We start from the raw sequence: 15,189 nt of genomic DNA, 5'->3' as shown, positions 1-15,189 counted from the left end.
TGATATGGTGTTACCAATGACCACAGTCTATTTAAGTTTAAAAAAAGAGAGTGGGACGGGAGGTCACACTAAATACTAACACTTATGTTAGGTGTTTTAATACGGCATGCACATGTACCGTATTTTATGGCTTTAAAGGGATTGAGAAATAATAAACTACAAATCTAATGGCGTCCTGAGACTTTTACATGGTATGTGGGTGCTCGAGAAACCATGTCAGAGTGGGAGCTCTTTATCCTCACACAGACTCTGTTCGATGGTGTGGTGACGTTTCCTCTTCCAGCGAGCCGGATACATCTGCTCGGCTTGGCTCAGCTCAGCTGTTGGTGTGGGGAAAAAGCTAACTGTCAGTGAGCAACCCGACTGCCGAGCAGACCGAGCCGTGCGGACCGTGAATGAAGCACCGCGCCTCCGTGCGTCTCCCGTGGCCGCGATGGCAGCGACACACACGGTCTGAGTCGTAGCCGTTAGCCATGTAGATGAATGGTGCCCTCTATGTGTAGTCAATGTTAGAGTGATTCGCGCCGTTAGCTGTTTCCACCAGTAGCTGCAGGTTTTATTTGTGGCCGGGACAGACGGCGGCAGTTAGCCCCCTCTCCCCTCGCTTTTACAGGAGGATGCTGAGGCTGTTCGGTGCGCTGGTGATCCTCGGACTGGCCCTGGCGTGCATCACTTCCTGGGTGCTGGACAGCTACAACACGGCTTGGCATCCGAAGCGGAGCGTTCATCAGCCGACTGCCGGCGATGGAGCTGAATCGACGGGTAGTTCTCCACCATTTCCCGGCGGCGAGTTGGACAATATATTCTGGTTTATACAGGTGAGCTATAATCACTTCGACCTGCTAGCTAGCTTTGTTTGGTCTGACAATGCATAATAAATACTGTCACAGCCCAAATAACAGTTCATTCTCATTTTATTGTGATATTAACACGAATGCAGAACGTGCAGTGTTGTTTTAGACAGAGCTGACTGTGGTGGTTAAGTCACTGAACGATTGACTGAAAGAGGACATTGACAACAAAAGTGTGTCATTGTCAGGTACAAAGGAAGTTGTATTTAGACTTTGCACTTTGGGACAAACTGGGACGATATGCAAACATATTACTCATCGCGATGAAAAAAAAAAAAGAAAAGTCTTAAATCCATCCACTGTCATTATTACTTGTTTGTGTCAGAAACATGTTTAAGGCTGCTTAGTAGGGCTGGGCAAAAATCCAATAATAAATATAAATAGCAACATTTTTGACAAAAGGTTCACGATATACATTGATTTTATATGTTTGTGCATTGTGCAAGTACACACTGAGACATCGCATTTAATTAGAAATATTTCTTGATACATTTAGTGATGTTTCAGCTTCTTATATGTGAATATTTTCTGGTTTCTTTGCTCTATAAATTCAAAACAAGATATGTGAAATCATCATCATTTTGCACAAACACTGATCAACATTTTCTTTTCGGACCAAACAAGCACTCGATTAATTCGATTAAACATGTATTTTGATAATCGATTAATCTGTCGATTATTTTCACAATTAATCGAGTAATCGTGGTCCATAAAATGTCAGAAAACATTACAAACGTTGATCAGTGTTTGTCAAACCTGGAAATTATGATGTTCTTGAATGTCGTGTTGTGGCCACAAACCAAAATGATTCAGTTCTTAATGATTTCTTTGTTATCTTTGGAGCAAAGAAATCAGAAAATATTCACATTTATGAAGCTAATACAATCAGAAATCTTGTTTTAATAATGAAAAAAGCTTCAAACCAATTAATGGATTATCAAAATAGTTAATGATTACTTTAGTAATCAATTAATAATCGAGTAATTGTTTCAGCAGTTATACATCAGCCATCAGCTGACCTGACTTCTGAAGATTGGCATCAGAAATAATGTATCCTATCTGCTATATTTTATGAAATTTAGATTTCAATAGTAAATTGAGCTAGGAGAAACCTAAAGAGTCTGAATGTGTTTCCCCTCCAATAACAGTGGATGAGTAAGATATTTTACCAAATAATTTATCCATGCATCCATATTCTAATTAATTAATTAAAGATTCCATGTATGACAGTAATATTTTAACATATCCCCAATTTTGTTTTTGTTGTCTGGTCCCAGGTGTCTGACATTCACATTAGTCGGTTTCACGACCCCAGACGCATTCCAGATTTTGAAAAATTCTGCACTGACACTATCGAAGTGATCAAGCCAGCTCTGGTGCTTGTAACAGGTACCGTAAACTCCTTTTCCCGCTTCACTGGTGTCACAGTATTCGGTGTGTCGCTCACACCAGTGTCTCACAGTTTCCCTCTCCACTCCCCAGGGGATCTGACAGATGCTAAAACCGAGAACAAGGTGGGTTCCCTCCAGCACGAGGTGGAGTGGCAGGCATACCACAACATCCTGAAGAAGTCACGAGTGATGGAGCGCACTCGCTGGATAGACATCCGCGGAAATCATGGTGATAAACCGTGGCACTCTCTTTACTCAACAACTCGAGTAGAGACGCCTTGAGTTGAGAGTGTCCTATTAAGATTTTCTGAAGAACCCATTAACCGGTGCTTTTTAGCATCACACAGGAAGTCATTCTACCCACTTCCCTTCACTGCTGTCTTTCCTATTATTGGATTGCAAGCTATTAGACGTGAAACATGATATGGTTATTTTGTAATTGTCCCAAAAAAAGAAATCTAGTTATTGGATCTGCGGCATCTCTTGACAGATATTCTGCTGTTATTGATCACTGTTTTTTTTGCTGCGTGCCTCGTCACTTTCGTCGGTCTGTGCGTTCAATGCTAACGAGAGGTAGTGTTCCATGTCTTCCTGAAACCTGATGCCTCTGCTAAATATAGGCACTTATCTATCAGCCTGCTCTTATGGGATTTGCATATTGCAAACACCTCATGGAAACACAATAAATTCAAAAAAGTCTAGAAATATTGCATTTACACTGAAGGAAGGTGGAAAAGGGTTGAGTGCAATGGAGACAGAGTGAAAGAAGCGTGTATTTCTATACTAATAGATGGAAGCAGCAATGAAATGTGACCATATATCAAAAGCTACAGGGTCATTAAGTTGGACTTTTGCGCCACCTATTGCTTACCTTGCTGAACTAACTCCAAATATTCACTTAAAACAAGTGGATGGAAATACAAGGCATGGATCAATACCACTTTATTTTGTCTACTACCAATATTACAGTTTGTACTGATAAAGTCTTTTAACACCTTTGCAGCAACTTGGCTATTAATAACACATTTGTATGGATGCATTAAATGCAGCCTCGCTGTGACCAATATAGTTCTCCAGCAGTGTGGCAGACCTCATTCACATCCGGGTCACATGACAGTGGGGGCACACATACTGAAGAAGCTCACGTAAATGCACGTTTTTGTTTTTTTTTTACTGAATCATTGAAAATTCACTAAATATTTGTCCAATCGGGAGTTTCTTCTTTTGACTGTTTGGGCCATTGTTCCCTTTTCATGAACTCCTCAATCTCACCATTGTTTCCCTGTCTCCAAACAGACGCCTTCAACATAATGTCACTGGACAGCGTCAACAATTACTACCGGTCAGTATGGAAGAGGTGTTGTATTTGTATGTGTTTGTAGTAGCAGCAGGCTGAGTGTGAAGTCAGCCGGAGTGCATTGTAATTTCAACGGCTCTGAAACATGACTCGGCGGCCTATTCCTACTCGGCTGGCTGTATTCCCGAGGACCAGAATAGATGCAGAATCCACATGAACAGACCGACTCTCTTGTCTCTTGACACAAATTGTATTTTATGTGTCTTTGCTGCTTCTGCTAATGCTGACTGATCTCCTAACTCACTCTCAATACTCTTAATGTTGTTGTCATCCTCTGCGAGACAAAGTCTGTCTCCCACACTGGTCCTAACTCATTTATTTATTTATTTAAAATGCATTCAATTATCTCTGGGTTGTTCTGGGGAGTGGAGCTCTGCTGGCTCCATCCCATCATCTCATTGCTCATGTTTGACTTTTCCTCCTTTTTTTTTTTTTTTTTTCCTATAGGAAATACTCAGCTAATCAGAAAGTAGGCTCTTTCCACTATGTTCACAAAACTCCCTTTGGCAACTACTCCTTTGTTTGCATGGATGCCACTCTGACTCCTGGACCCAAGCGACCATACAATTTCTTTGGCATTCTCAACCGGGTATGTCTGTCTAACAACTTCCATTTAAACTAAATATTTAATTAAAAAAATCAGCTGACACTAGGCCTTTTATAGACCTGCATTTACTACACATGTGGTGATATTTCTAATCATTAATAGCACTTGCAACTTAGACAACTGAAGTAAATGGTAAAAGATGTTGATTTGAGACTTGTACACGCATGGTGAATAAACGTTTAGCCAGTCCCTCCCGAAATTGGTGATTCTTCTCAACAATTCACACACTCTTTAATGCAACCTAATCATGGCAACTTTGACTAATCATCATAGGGAAATTACTATGACGGAAGCTGTTTCGTAATTAATTATTGATCACGCTTCCTCTCTCCTCTCCACTGACACAATGAGCTGCAGGACATTCATTTTCATCACCACCTTGGATTTTACTTTGAGGCTCCACCTCTTTGGAAAGATACAGTTTGTGTCTTCACAGAAAAACGCAAAGATATCCATGATATCATGAAACTGAAACTGGAGGTGTAGTTATCATGCAAAATCCTGGAAGGACTGAGTTCCATTGGCCTACGGTGCTGAATATGTACATTTACTCAAAGTCAAAACAGGTCTCTGTCTGTTTTAAGAGCGCAAACAAATGGACGTGCAGTGTACTCAGTAGATGTTGAGTGTCGTGCAACATGTGATTCGTATGTCGTTCTTTTCTGTACTCACGACAGACTCAGATGGACTTGCTGGACACGTTCAGAGTTGAGAGTCTGGAAAGCAACCAGTCGATCTGGTTCGGGCACTACACCACCTCCACCGTCGTCTCCCCGTCTCCTGGAGTGCGAGACATGATGAGGCAAGAAAGTCCTGGATGTTAAACTGGTTATTAGAAAGTGTTCAAAATGTATTATTTTAACAGAATAATACATTTTTGCGTGTTGACTTCTTGCGTTTAGATCTGCAGTTGCCTATGTCTGTGGTCACCTGCACACACTGGGAGGCCTGATGCCCGTCCTCCACAGCCGACACCCAAAAGGCACGCTGGAGCTGGAGCTGGGTGACTGGATGGACAACCGCAGGTATGCACTGTAATATGACATGACCACAAACTGACGTTAAATGCATATAAACCGCTCAAACTCCCTCTCTTTTTTTGTCTACAGGTATAGAGTTCTGGCCTTCGACCATGACCTGCTGAGTTTCTCTGACCTGAGTTTTGAGAAGTGGCCTGCCGTGCTCATCACCAACCCCAAGAACGCACAGTACTTGCACCCAGGAGTGGAGCCGCTGGCTCGGATACGAAGATCGACACACATCAGGTGTCTGCTCTGTGTGTATTGACTGATTCTAAATTAAATTAAAAAAATGGAGGAGATTGTTGTCCTCTAGAGCTAAATCTCACAAATTTGCTGGTGGCTGGTAATTAACCAAATGCAACAACAAGACAATTCCCACGATCCCACACTGAAACCCCTCGTGGCAGAAATGACATAACTGTTTGTTTAAATTGCTGATATTTTTATGATTATTTTAAAGATTTTGAAAATTTCTCTGGGTCTCTCATAGGATCTTGGCCTTCTCTGAGGCTCTAATCACTGCAGTGCATGTGAGCATAGACGGGGAACCTCACCGGAAAGGCCACTCTGCTGGAGGTCCTCTCTATGTTCTACTTTGGGATCCATCTCTCTACCTCACTGGACTGCACACAATCAGAGTTAAAGTGGAGGTCAGCACAGCGCAGCGTTTTGTTTGCCTGAGTTGGAATTTTAATCAATATGGATAAGTTTTGCAGATGGATTTTTAGTAACAATTAGTCTGTCCATTGTCTCTTTGTGTGTGCTCTGTGAACCAGGACTCGGCAGGACGGTCAACAGTGCGGGAACACCACTTTACACTGGAGGACAGCCTGACGCCCAGCTTTGGTTTCGTGCAGTCCTTCATCCTCCTCACGGACCACTACATCCTGAGCCGAGTGGCCTTCGTATTCATGATGCTGCTGAACGTGGGCGTGCTGCTGGCCTGTCGGTTCCTGCGCGTTCCTTCTGGCAGAGGTGAGCTCTCAGTGAACACCCTCTCGACTCTTTCTCTCTCCCTCTGTCGCTCACAATGTCACACAAAAAGCCCTTCAGTAGCCGAATTAATGAGCGTAAACATCGACCGCATGTTATTAAAGGTCGCTCACTTGCTAAAATGTTACCTATGGTTTTTTTCATGTGTGTTTGGTGGGGTATAAAGATTATGTCTGTTTTAAACCAAAATATGCTGTGATATGATTTAAGAGTGTGCTTTTCTTCATCTCCTGCAGGATTGACGTCTCAAGCGTGCGTGTCGCTTCATCTCGTCAGTAAAATGGACGCTTTCTTCTACTCCCTGCTGTTCTTCAACCTGTGTACAGCCGTAGGTGGGTCATTAAACACATGCCTCTACTTTCTATAAGTAAGCACTTTTTAACAGCATGTTTACATAGTGCAGCACAGTATATGAAGACAAAAGACTGAGTTAATGTTTACACAGGCGAGTGTGTAAAACTTCCAAGATTTTAGGATTAGATTTTGTGCTAAGGTTGAGTTTTTAGGTGATCTGCGGGTGGATTATGAATGGAGGAGCTCTGAGATCTAAGTTAGTGTGAGACCAAGAAGGTTTTTGTTTGTTATGCGTGGTATTTTGAAGTAAATTCTGAATTAAACGAGTAGGGATGCGAGGATCGGAAAAGGGGATCTATAGCTATAGCTTGGATGCTGCTTTCTGTAGTTTGAAGAGCTGATTCGCTTACATACAAATGTATGTATGTATGTATATATACAGTTATTATATTGCAATAGATTTAATAGACTTGTTATTTATGGTTGCCATATTTGAAGTCTGTGTGTGGCAGCATAGAACAATAAACTCCAAAGAATGTTATTGTTTTGCTTTAGAGGATTTTCACGAGCCCATGTTTGTTGTTTAAAAATAATAGAAATAAAAGCTTAAATGGTTGCTGCTGCTGTTTCCCCTTCGCTGCCTGCAGGTCCATGGTTCATTGGAGAATTGATAGATGGCCACAGTGGTGCCTGCTTTGCCTTTGGGGTTTTCATCGATGGACACTTCCTGGAGGGCAGTCTCACTTATGTTGTCGGAGTGGTTCAAGTAAGAAAATGAAACTGCATCTATTTTGATCATTGAAATATTATTATCATGCATGTAGTTGTAAAAGAAATTTCAAGCATGGAAACAAGGAGCTGCAAGTATACACTGTGAATAACGCTGTCTTCATGCATAAACCCATACACATGCATGACTGTCCCACTTTCAGTTTTGTTTTTATAAACTTAAAACCTACTTGGTTAATTTTCTCGTGTCAGCAAAAGGTGAAGATTCATAGTGAAAGTGTGTCTGCTCTGAGCAGTCACAGTAGTGGAGAATTATCACATGCTGAAAGGAGGCGACAATAAACCTACTGTAAAAAAATTAGTTTGTCAAATATCCACCAGCAACGTTTATGAGAGTAAAAGTGTGAGCTTACCTTGGCTGAAGCTCACTGTTCCATGTCCAGGAAAAACTCATCCACACCATCTGTCTTCATCTCCCGCTCCACTTTCAGCCGTAAATATTCAAACACGTCTCCACTGCAGACTCGTATTTTTCTTCTCTTCTGGTAGGAAAGTTTTTGAGAGGCATATTGAGGCTTTTTAGGTCCGGTAATATTCGGCATTTCTGACTTAAGCCTGCAGCCTGCTGTGTTTGAATTACTCCTTGCATCCTCTGTGTTGATGTGCAATGAGCTGTGTTATGGGGGAATAAAGTGGTTGTTCCACTGTTGTCAGTCATTCTAACTTGTTTCCTTATGTCGGGTCGTATTTATTTATACGAGCCAAAACCTTCCATGAAAATTAACTTCCCTTTACTTGTACTTCCCTTCACAGCTATCATTCATGTTTCATCGTGTTTTGAAGCACTGAGAATCGCACTAATCACATTTAACTGAACTCCTTTCCAGCTGCTCTTCTTCAACATGCCGCTCACCGCTTACCTCTGCTGGAGCCTCCATCAGCGTTGGCGCGGCATGACCTTCCGATCCCACTTCCTGCGGCCGGGCTGCCGCTGGCGTTCTCTGGGGCTTCACATCTTCATGCTGCTGCTGCTCACCTGGCAGGCACACTCGTGCTACTTTCTCCTGCAGACCTACGGCCACATGGCCTTTTTCCTGTCTCCTGTCCGCACGTGGGCGCTGGTGCTCAGCCTGCTATTGATCTACCGAGCCTGGACAAGCCCCGCCCCTCTCATTCATGACAATGGAAAGCGCGTCTCTCCCTCTTGACAGTAATTGCACTGTGCAACCACAATATCCATTGATCCCGACTCTCAGTTATATTTTGCCATCTCTTTCCTTTCACCCTCTGCCTCAATATGCCCCATCCTTTCTTTCTCTCCCTCCACAGACACTTCACAGTAAACCACTCACTATCCCGTTTCTAGATAGTTAAGTTTACGTAATATGCATGTTACTGTAAAGCACCGGTGAGCACACCACTTGCCGTATTCATCGCAATGTGTAAGACACAAGCATTGGATATTTCTAAGGGTTAAATAGTGTATTGAAGCTACATGAGGACGAATCCAACGTCTGCTGCAGTTGACAGTGTTCTGTATAAGAGCTGTACTCTGCTGGGGTTTAAGCTGACTCATTGACTTGAGCTTTAGCACTTTTTTGGAAGTGTTGCCTTGGCCCGAGTTCCACTTCACCACTGCCAAAGGATGAATAAGAAAGATTTCACCTGTTGTTTCTTCCCCGTGAAAACCGTTCTCATTCACTAATGAAGGCTGAACGTGCCAAACCAGAGATGATGATACCTAGACTGTAGGTTTTTCTTACTTTCCCACAGCTGACGGAAAGTGGTTGTGGAGACAGACTGTAGATAATGCAGCCTAGATGTACAGGAAATCCAATGGGAGAAATGATTCATGATTTATTACGTACCGTAGTCGATCTGCGTACAAGAAGTTCATTATTCAAACTGTTTTTAAATTTAAGAAAAAAGATCCCACTGCACACAACTGCCACCATAAATGTATTATAATCACATTTTAGACTTAGTCATAACAAAAACCTTCAATGCCGCTTCACTATGACACAGAAGCTGACTTGACCCCTCATGCTCCTTCAAACGTGACTACAGAACGCAGCTGTTTGTTTCTCAGGAATGTGAGCACTTGAACAATAGGCTGGCCCCGGTAGTATTTCAGGACAATATTTTTTATATTTCATAATAGCTCCGTGAATTTAAAAAGTAAAAAAAAAAAAAAAACAGACAAAAAAACAACAGCAAATGTTTGATGGCAAGAAAAAAAAGATTCATTCTGATTGTATTGTGGTCTGTTTGTAAAACTGCACTGGAAATGGGCATTTTCACTAAGTTGTGGGAGTTTGAAGCATTCCCTGCACTAGAGGTTAATTGTATGTGAAATTACATGTCTATATTGTTCACAATGTTGATTTTTTTTTTTTCTCTCTTTTTTTATGGTGAAGGTGTGAGAGCGATAGACTGTTGTGTTCCTCTTCAATTCAGTCATTTCTACTCTAGTAGCAGGTTTCTGGATTTCCACAAGAACCAACTGATAAAAGTACAAAAATGGACTGAATGGTAATTTTCTCCAAAAATGTCCCAGAGTTAGTACAAAAATCTGCTCAGTGCTTTTTTCAATACACACAAATGGATTTAGAGGCAATGATGATGGTAATAGTTTGCATAGATGAGTATATTCCATTATAAGGGAGCACGACCAAGTGAATAACTCAAGCATATGTATGTTGATTTGTTATTGGATAGTTCCAACTGTCCACAAGGAGGCAGTGTTAAATGGATTTTAAGTACTGTACTGCATTTTGCCACCATTTCCAAACTTTACATGTGACTTTTTTCCACAAACAAACGCAGTATAAAAGCTCGCTGTTTATGGTTTACGCTAAATCTGGTTATCTGGCCATTTTGTACATTAAATTTAACAGGCACAAACTGACTGCATCGCCTCCACTGTCACATCCCCGAGGAGAAAACTGTTAAAGTGATGTGCTGGTGTTAACTTGACTCTTTCTACACCTGCTCTTATGTTGAAAATACTGAAGAGTATCATAAATATGAATGAAGAGTATGATTTTTGCACCTGCCACACACTTTTCTCACACACTCGTAAGAAATGAACAACCACTATTTTTATTTTATTAATGGTTTTTAGTGCTGTGGAATAAAAAAATGTTCATTACAGTAAACTTTGTGTGTTTGCTTTCAGTTCCTTTTTGTACATTCTTGAGAGTTAAAGCACTTAAGCTGGCAGTCTGATACAAACTAAATGATCTAAATCACATCTTATGTAGTTTGCATGTGTATGCGTGGGATTTCTCCAGGTTCTCCGGCTTCCTCCCACAGTTCAAAAACATGCAGAGGTTAATTGGACACTAACAGTACGTGTGAGTGAAAGGGTGAATTGTTGTCTCTGTGTGGCCCTTGGTACCCAACTTTTGCCCTATTTCATCTGGGATTGGCACCAGCAACCCTCATTTGGAGGATAAAGCGGTAGATAAGTGAATTAATGAACATCTTATGTGATATACTGTAAAATAAGTTTACAGCAGCACAAATTCACAAAATCAGAATATTGTGGGTGATAACTAAACTTAGTGGTAATTACTGGTGGTGAGAAGTAGGCAGCTGTGGGTTCCTATCTAAAGATAAGTGCTGTCGCTATGAGAAGCTACAGCGATTATCCTCATTCCGATATCTTTATAATTTGCTTGCCAATGTTTCCCCCTTTCATCATCGAGCAAAACGCATCTGCAAGACAATGAAGAAAAAAAATGATTCAACTCCTAAGAGGTGAAAAAAGAAGAAAAAGCCAGAATTAAAAATCACATACCTCCCATGTTTTCAATTCCATTAACGACAGTTTCCAACACCTGCAAAATGGAGGACAATTAGATAAGGAATGGTGCAGAAGAAAGACAGAACAGTCCAACAATCATCCACAAATGATCACCACTGCCTTCTTACCTTGATTTGTCCTTTTTTAACAAACTGGCTGAGCTCATAGAGAGCAGCGTCCGCTTTACTCATGTAATTCAGCACCATGAATCGCTCTCGAGTGATGCTCTTTCTTTGCAGGTTCTCCTGCGTTTCCTCACTCAGGGGTGGAGGATACGGCACGTCCTTGTTGTACTGAGAGATCTGCCCACACAGGATCACGCGGCCGCTGCTGTTCATCTGAGCAGAAGAGAGGCGGAGGTCAGAGTGTCAGCTGGAGATGTTTAGACGCGTACTGCAGATTTCTATCCAGCCTTTTACTGAAGATTTACAGAAATAGCAGTAAAAATAGTCCGAAAAGTTGTATTTATGTGGTGAATTGGGTCAGAATAGTTGGTCATCTTTAAAAAGTGTGTTTCCAGATGAAGGGAAATTTGCATGCACTTAACTCGAGCATCACCTGAGCTATTACAGTATCACTGATGGCACCTCCCACGTTGTCAAAGTACACATCCACACCATCAGGGCAGCATCCCTTCAGCCTCGTCGCTACGTCTTCTTGGCGATAATTGACGGCGGCAGAAAATCCCAGATCATCCACTAAAGCTCTGCACTTCTCGTCAGATCCACAGATCCCAACTACCCTCACACAGCCGTCCAGCCGGCCAATCTGGAAAAGTAAAGCACAGCGTTCAGTGATAACATCAGACTCGTAACTAACATCATTCATATCTGCAACCAAAGACTGTGTTTATGTTGCTATGTGTTATAGATAACACATCTACAGCTCCATCTTGTCCTCATATTTCTTTAAAACCACCATTTCAAGAATGATTTTCTCTCATTAAAAGGTATTTCCTTTAAGCCTATGTGAGGTGATTATTATAAGTGATTATTAGTGATAGATGTTAAATGTGAGCACTGACACGTAAAATAAACATCAAAATATTAACTATCTATTATAATTATACAAAGATGGGAGCTTACAGATACGAATTGCCATTATTGGAACCTTAAACAGTAAAGTATAAAACCTGGGTCTGCATAACATACTCTATATCCTAAATTTCAGCCTTCAAGATTCGCTAACTGCCTTGTTTTTAATTACCAACAATGTCTTTTGCACAATCTACCAGCCTGTCACACAGAAGCACCTGTATCCTGCATAAGACAGTCTTACTGAATCCCAATCAAGGGTTTTGCTGTTCTTACTGTACCTGTCCAGCTATGGAACCACAGGCTCCAGCAGCGCCGCTCACCACCATGGTCTGATTGGCCCCTTTGGTCACATGACCCTTCTCCCTTACACCAAGCATCGCAGTGAGACCCGTCATTCCAACTGCACCCAAAATGTAGGACAAGTGCCCACCGACCAACGTTGGATCGACCTGCGATAGAGAGAGAGAGAGAGTTCTGACTCACAACCAACTTTACTCAGATTCTCTCCCCAGCATGGAATGTTAAAGCTGCAGTATGTAACTTTTGATGTTGATGACGTTATTATTCTGCCTGATTTAACATGCATATATATTTACTTTACCATTATGCCCCCTGGTGTTCAGGAGGAGTAAACCCAGAAAATACAAATGAATATATATATGGCTCCTACAGTGCGTATACAGTGGTAGCAAAGGGGCGGGCGGTGGCAAGAAGCATTTACCCTGTCAAACTGCTGAAAGTCAGCATTCAGTGAACTCATGTGACAATGATTTATATTACAAATTATAAAGTTACAAACCACAGTTTTAAATCATTATTTTTATCCACATGAATCACAACATGTCCCCCTGTCAGTATGGATAATATGCCCGTGCTGAATGTGCCAAACCTTCTGTAGGCCGCTTCCTTTCAGTACAGCACGGGTCTGCCAGGGCCAGGTAAATGAAGTGACCACGTCTCGTTCAGCAAAAGTGCTGCAGCAGCTGGACTCGACCACACCGACACCTCCACCGTCCACGCATTCAGACAGCTGCCATGGAGTCAGGTAATCTGCACCGCTGTGTTCATTCATCCTGCATCGCTGTGAGGCAAAGACAGAAAGATAAAAGTCAATGAAGGGAGATGTCAATCTATGCCTGCGCCTTTGTGGCTGAGTCCTCGACACTGGGTGCCTTAATCATGCTTAAGATAACACAGATGGGCTTCATGACCGCATGATGTAACTTTGGTTGTCTAACAGCAGTCATAAGGAGCCAGACTATCAGAGAAATAAACTGTAATGCCTATTATGGCCTGAAACCTATATTTTGTAAAATGTATTTCAATGCAACACAATCTAGAATTTAAACATATATAAGACATACCATGTAAGGGTCGACAGAAAGGTAAAGAGTCTGAACAAGAACCTCCCCATCTTTCAGGTCAGGCACTAAAGTTGACTCTTCCAGACGGAAATTTTCAGGAACTGGCACCCCATTTTCACCTGTGTGTACATAAATGGCAAACGTTAATCACATGGAATCAAACACAAGATAAAGAAACCTCAGTGCAACAAAGTGCAAACATTCCCGTCAATGGTGAACTAAACTGGAGCTGGAGTTAATGATGTGGGGGCGTGATTAGACAAAAGCAAATTGTCAGCAGAACAAGACACCCGACAAACCGGAAAAGTCAATTCATATAATTCCATATCTCATACACACTCAGTCTGATATACTGTATATACACAAACTTTGTTACCAGGTGCTATTAGAAAATTACACAAAAAAGGCCATGTCCAATTCCTAATTTAAACCATTGTATTCACATGAGGAATCGTCATGTCAATGCCACAGAACGCCAGATCTGAAATTAAATGGTTGCTATCTGAAAAAATGTGACAGCTGATTTAAAATCAGGGCAGCTGATGGCCAATATTTGATGCCCAATATGTAAGGTCAGTATTTTTAATTTGTGTGATAATAATCAATACATTTTATTAAACAACACTTGTGTTCCGTCTCTCCACTTGGCATTTTGTGTCTGTGGGCCTGATGTATTTTAAATTTAATAAATAACGTGAAAACTAATCATTTAACACAGTGGTTCTCAAACTTTTTACACCAAGCACCAACTGAGAAAATACTGAGCTCATGAAGTAACACCATTATCACCAACGTTAAATGTTAAAATACAGTGGTGTAAACAGGCCGAGCAAAGTCAGCTACAGACTTTTCACAGGAGGCAGATTTATTCTCAATAAGATAATTTGCTCTCTCATCATCTTCCTCTTCCTCACATATACTTCACACATTGATATAGTGACATTAGATTATGGAGCGAGAGATAAGGTGACTCTAACTTTCTCTGACTCTTTTGTTATTTGTTTAATTTTTTACATAATCTGGTCAAAATTCCTCAGCTCCAATCACATACCCTGGTAGATACAGTAGAACAGTATTCCCAAAGCTCGCACCACTGGCAGTACACATACCACAGTTTGAGAACCATGGATTTAATACATTAAAACAAGTTATCGAAAAAACAAAACTTTTTGAAACTAGGGTTTGGATGAAAAATATAATTTTAGTGCGTTTAGCGGTATTAATCAAGGCTATGGGAACAAAAATGTGTAAATGTACAGATTAAATTGGCAATAACTAAAAATAGTCAATGGAGCTGCATCTGATTTGTTAGTGATTTAGGACTTTTTTTTAGGTGAAAGTGTTGACGTCTTTAAAGTTAGAAAGTGCAGCACAATTTTGACTAGAAAACCCGCCACAAATGAGATAACACAATGGTGATATATGTCAGCATTTGTCATGAATAATTATTATTTTTTAGTACGCTGCGAACCTGGACGTGAGTTGAGGACGACTCTCTGCACCTGCATTTCGGGGGAACGTGACCTCTAATTCGAAGCGGTACTAATTTTGAAAACCAGACCTAACAACAAAAACGGGGGTTTTATATATAAATAGTTTTTAAGTGTAGCTAGTACATTAATTGCGACACAACTTTATATAACAACTGCCCAGTACTAGCAAACTCTGCTCCAAATGCTGTGTTTACGTTAGCCTGCACAAAGTTGTATTTTAAAGAGGTTTCCCTCTTACGAACT

The 15,189-nt window shown here is 41.1% G+C and overlaps 2 protein-coding genes across 2 annotated transcripts; one reads left to right on the top strand and one right to left on the bottom strand.

Annotated features, from left to right (window-relative positions):
- The first annotated feature begins 255 nt into the window (after window positions 1-255).
- On the top strand, window positions 256-9,455 carry tmem62 (transmembrane protein 62). Its single transcript, XM_058615318.1, has 14 exons — window positions 256-451; window positions 614-818; window positions 2,129-2,240; window positions 2,334-2,471; window positions 3,539-3,584; window positions 4,047-4,188; window positions 4,884-5,008; window positions 5,109-5,231; window positions 5,316-5,471; window positions 5,719-5,878; window positions 6,005-6,203; window positions 6,458-6,553; window positions 7,163-7,281; window positions 8,132-9,455. The coding sequence occupies exons 1-14, from the start codon at window positions 396-398 to the stop codon at window positions 8,450-8,452; spliced, it is 1,998 nt and encodes a 665-aa protein (XP_058471301.1). The 5' UTR covers window positions 256-395; the 3' UTR covers window positions 8,453-9,455.
- An 868-nt stretch (window positions 9,456-10,323) lies between these two features.
- On the bottom strand, window positions 10,324-15,146 carry ptgr2 (prostaglandin reductase 2). The gene is made up of 8 exons (XM_058615319.1): window positions 14,925-15,146; window positions 13,454-13,572; window positions 12,979-13,170; window positions 12,368-12,538; window positions 11,611-11,820; window positions 11,181-11,390; window positions 11,047-11,086; window positions 10,324-10,964 (listed from the first exon to the last, which is right to left on the bottom strand). Exons 1-8 carry the CDS (start codon window positions 14,959-14,961, stop codon window positions 10,900-10,902), a joined length of 1,044 nt encoding a protein of 347 aa, XP_058471302.1. The 5' UTR covers window positions 14,962-15,146; the 3' UTR covers window positions 10,324-10,899.
- Between the last annotated feature and the right edge of the window lie 43 nt (window positions 15,147-15,189).

This window comes from Solea solea, chromosome 18, assembly GCF_958295425.1.
Source record: "Solea solea chromosome 18, fSolSol10.1, whole genome shotgun sequence".
NCBI lineage: Eukaryota > Metazoa > Chordata > Actinopteri > Pleuronectiformes > Soleidae > Solea > Solea solea.
This window is presented reverse-complemented; position numbering and strand designations above follow the sequence as displayed.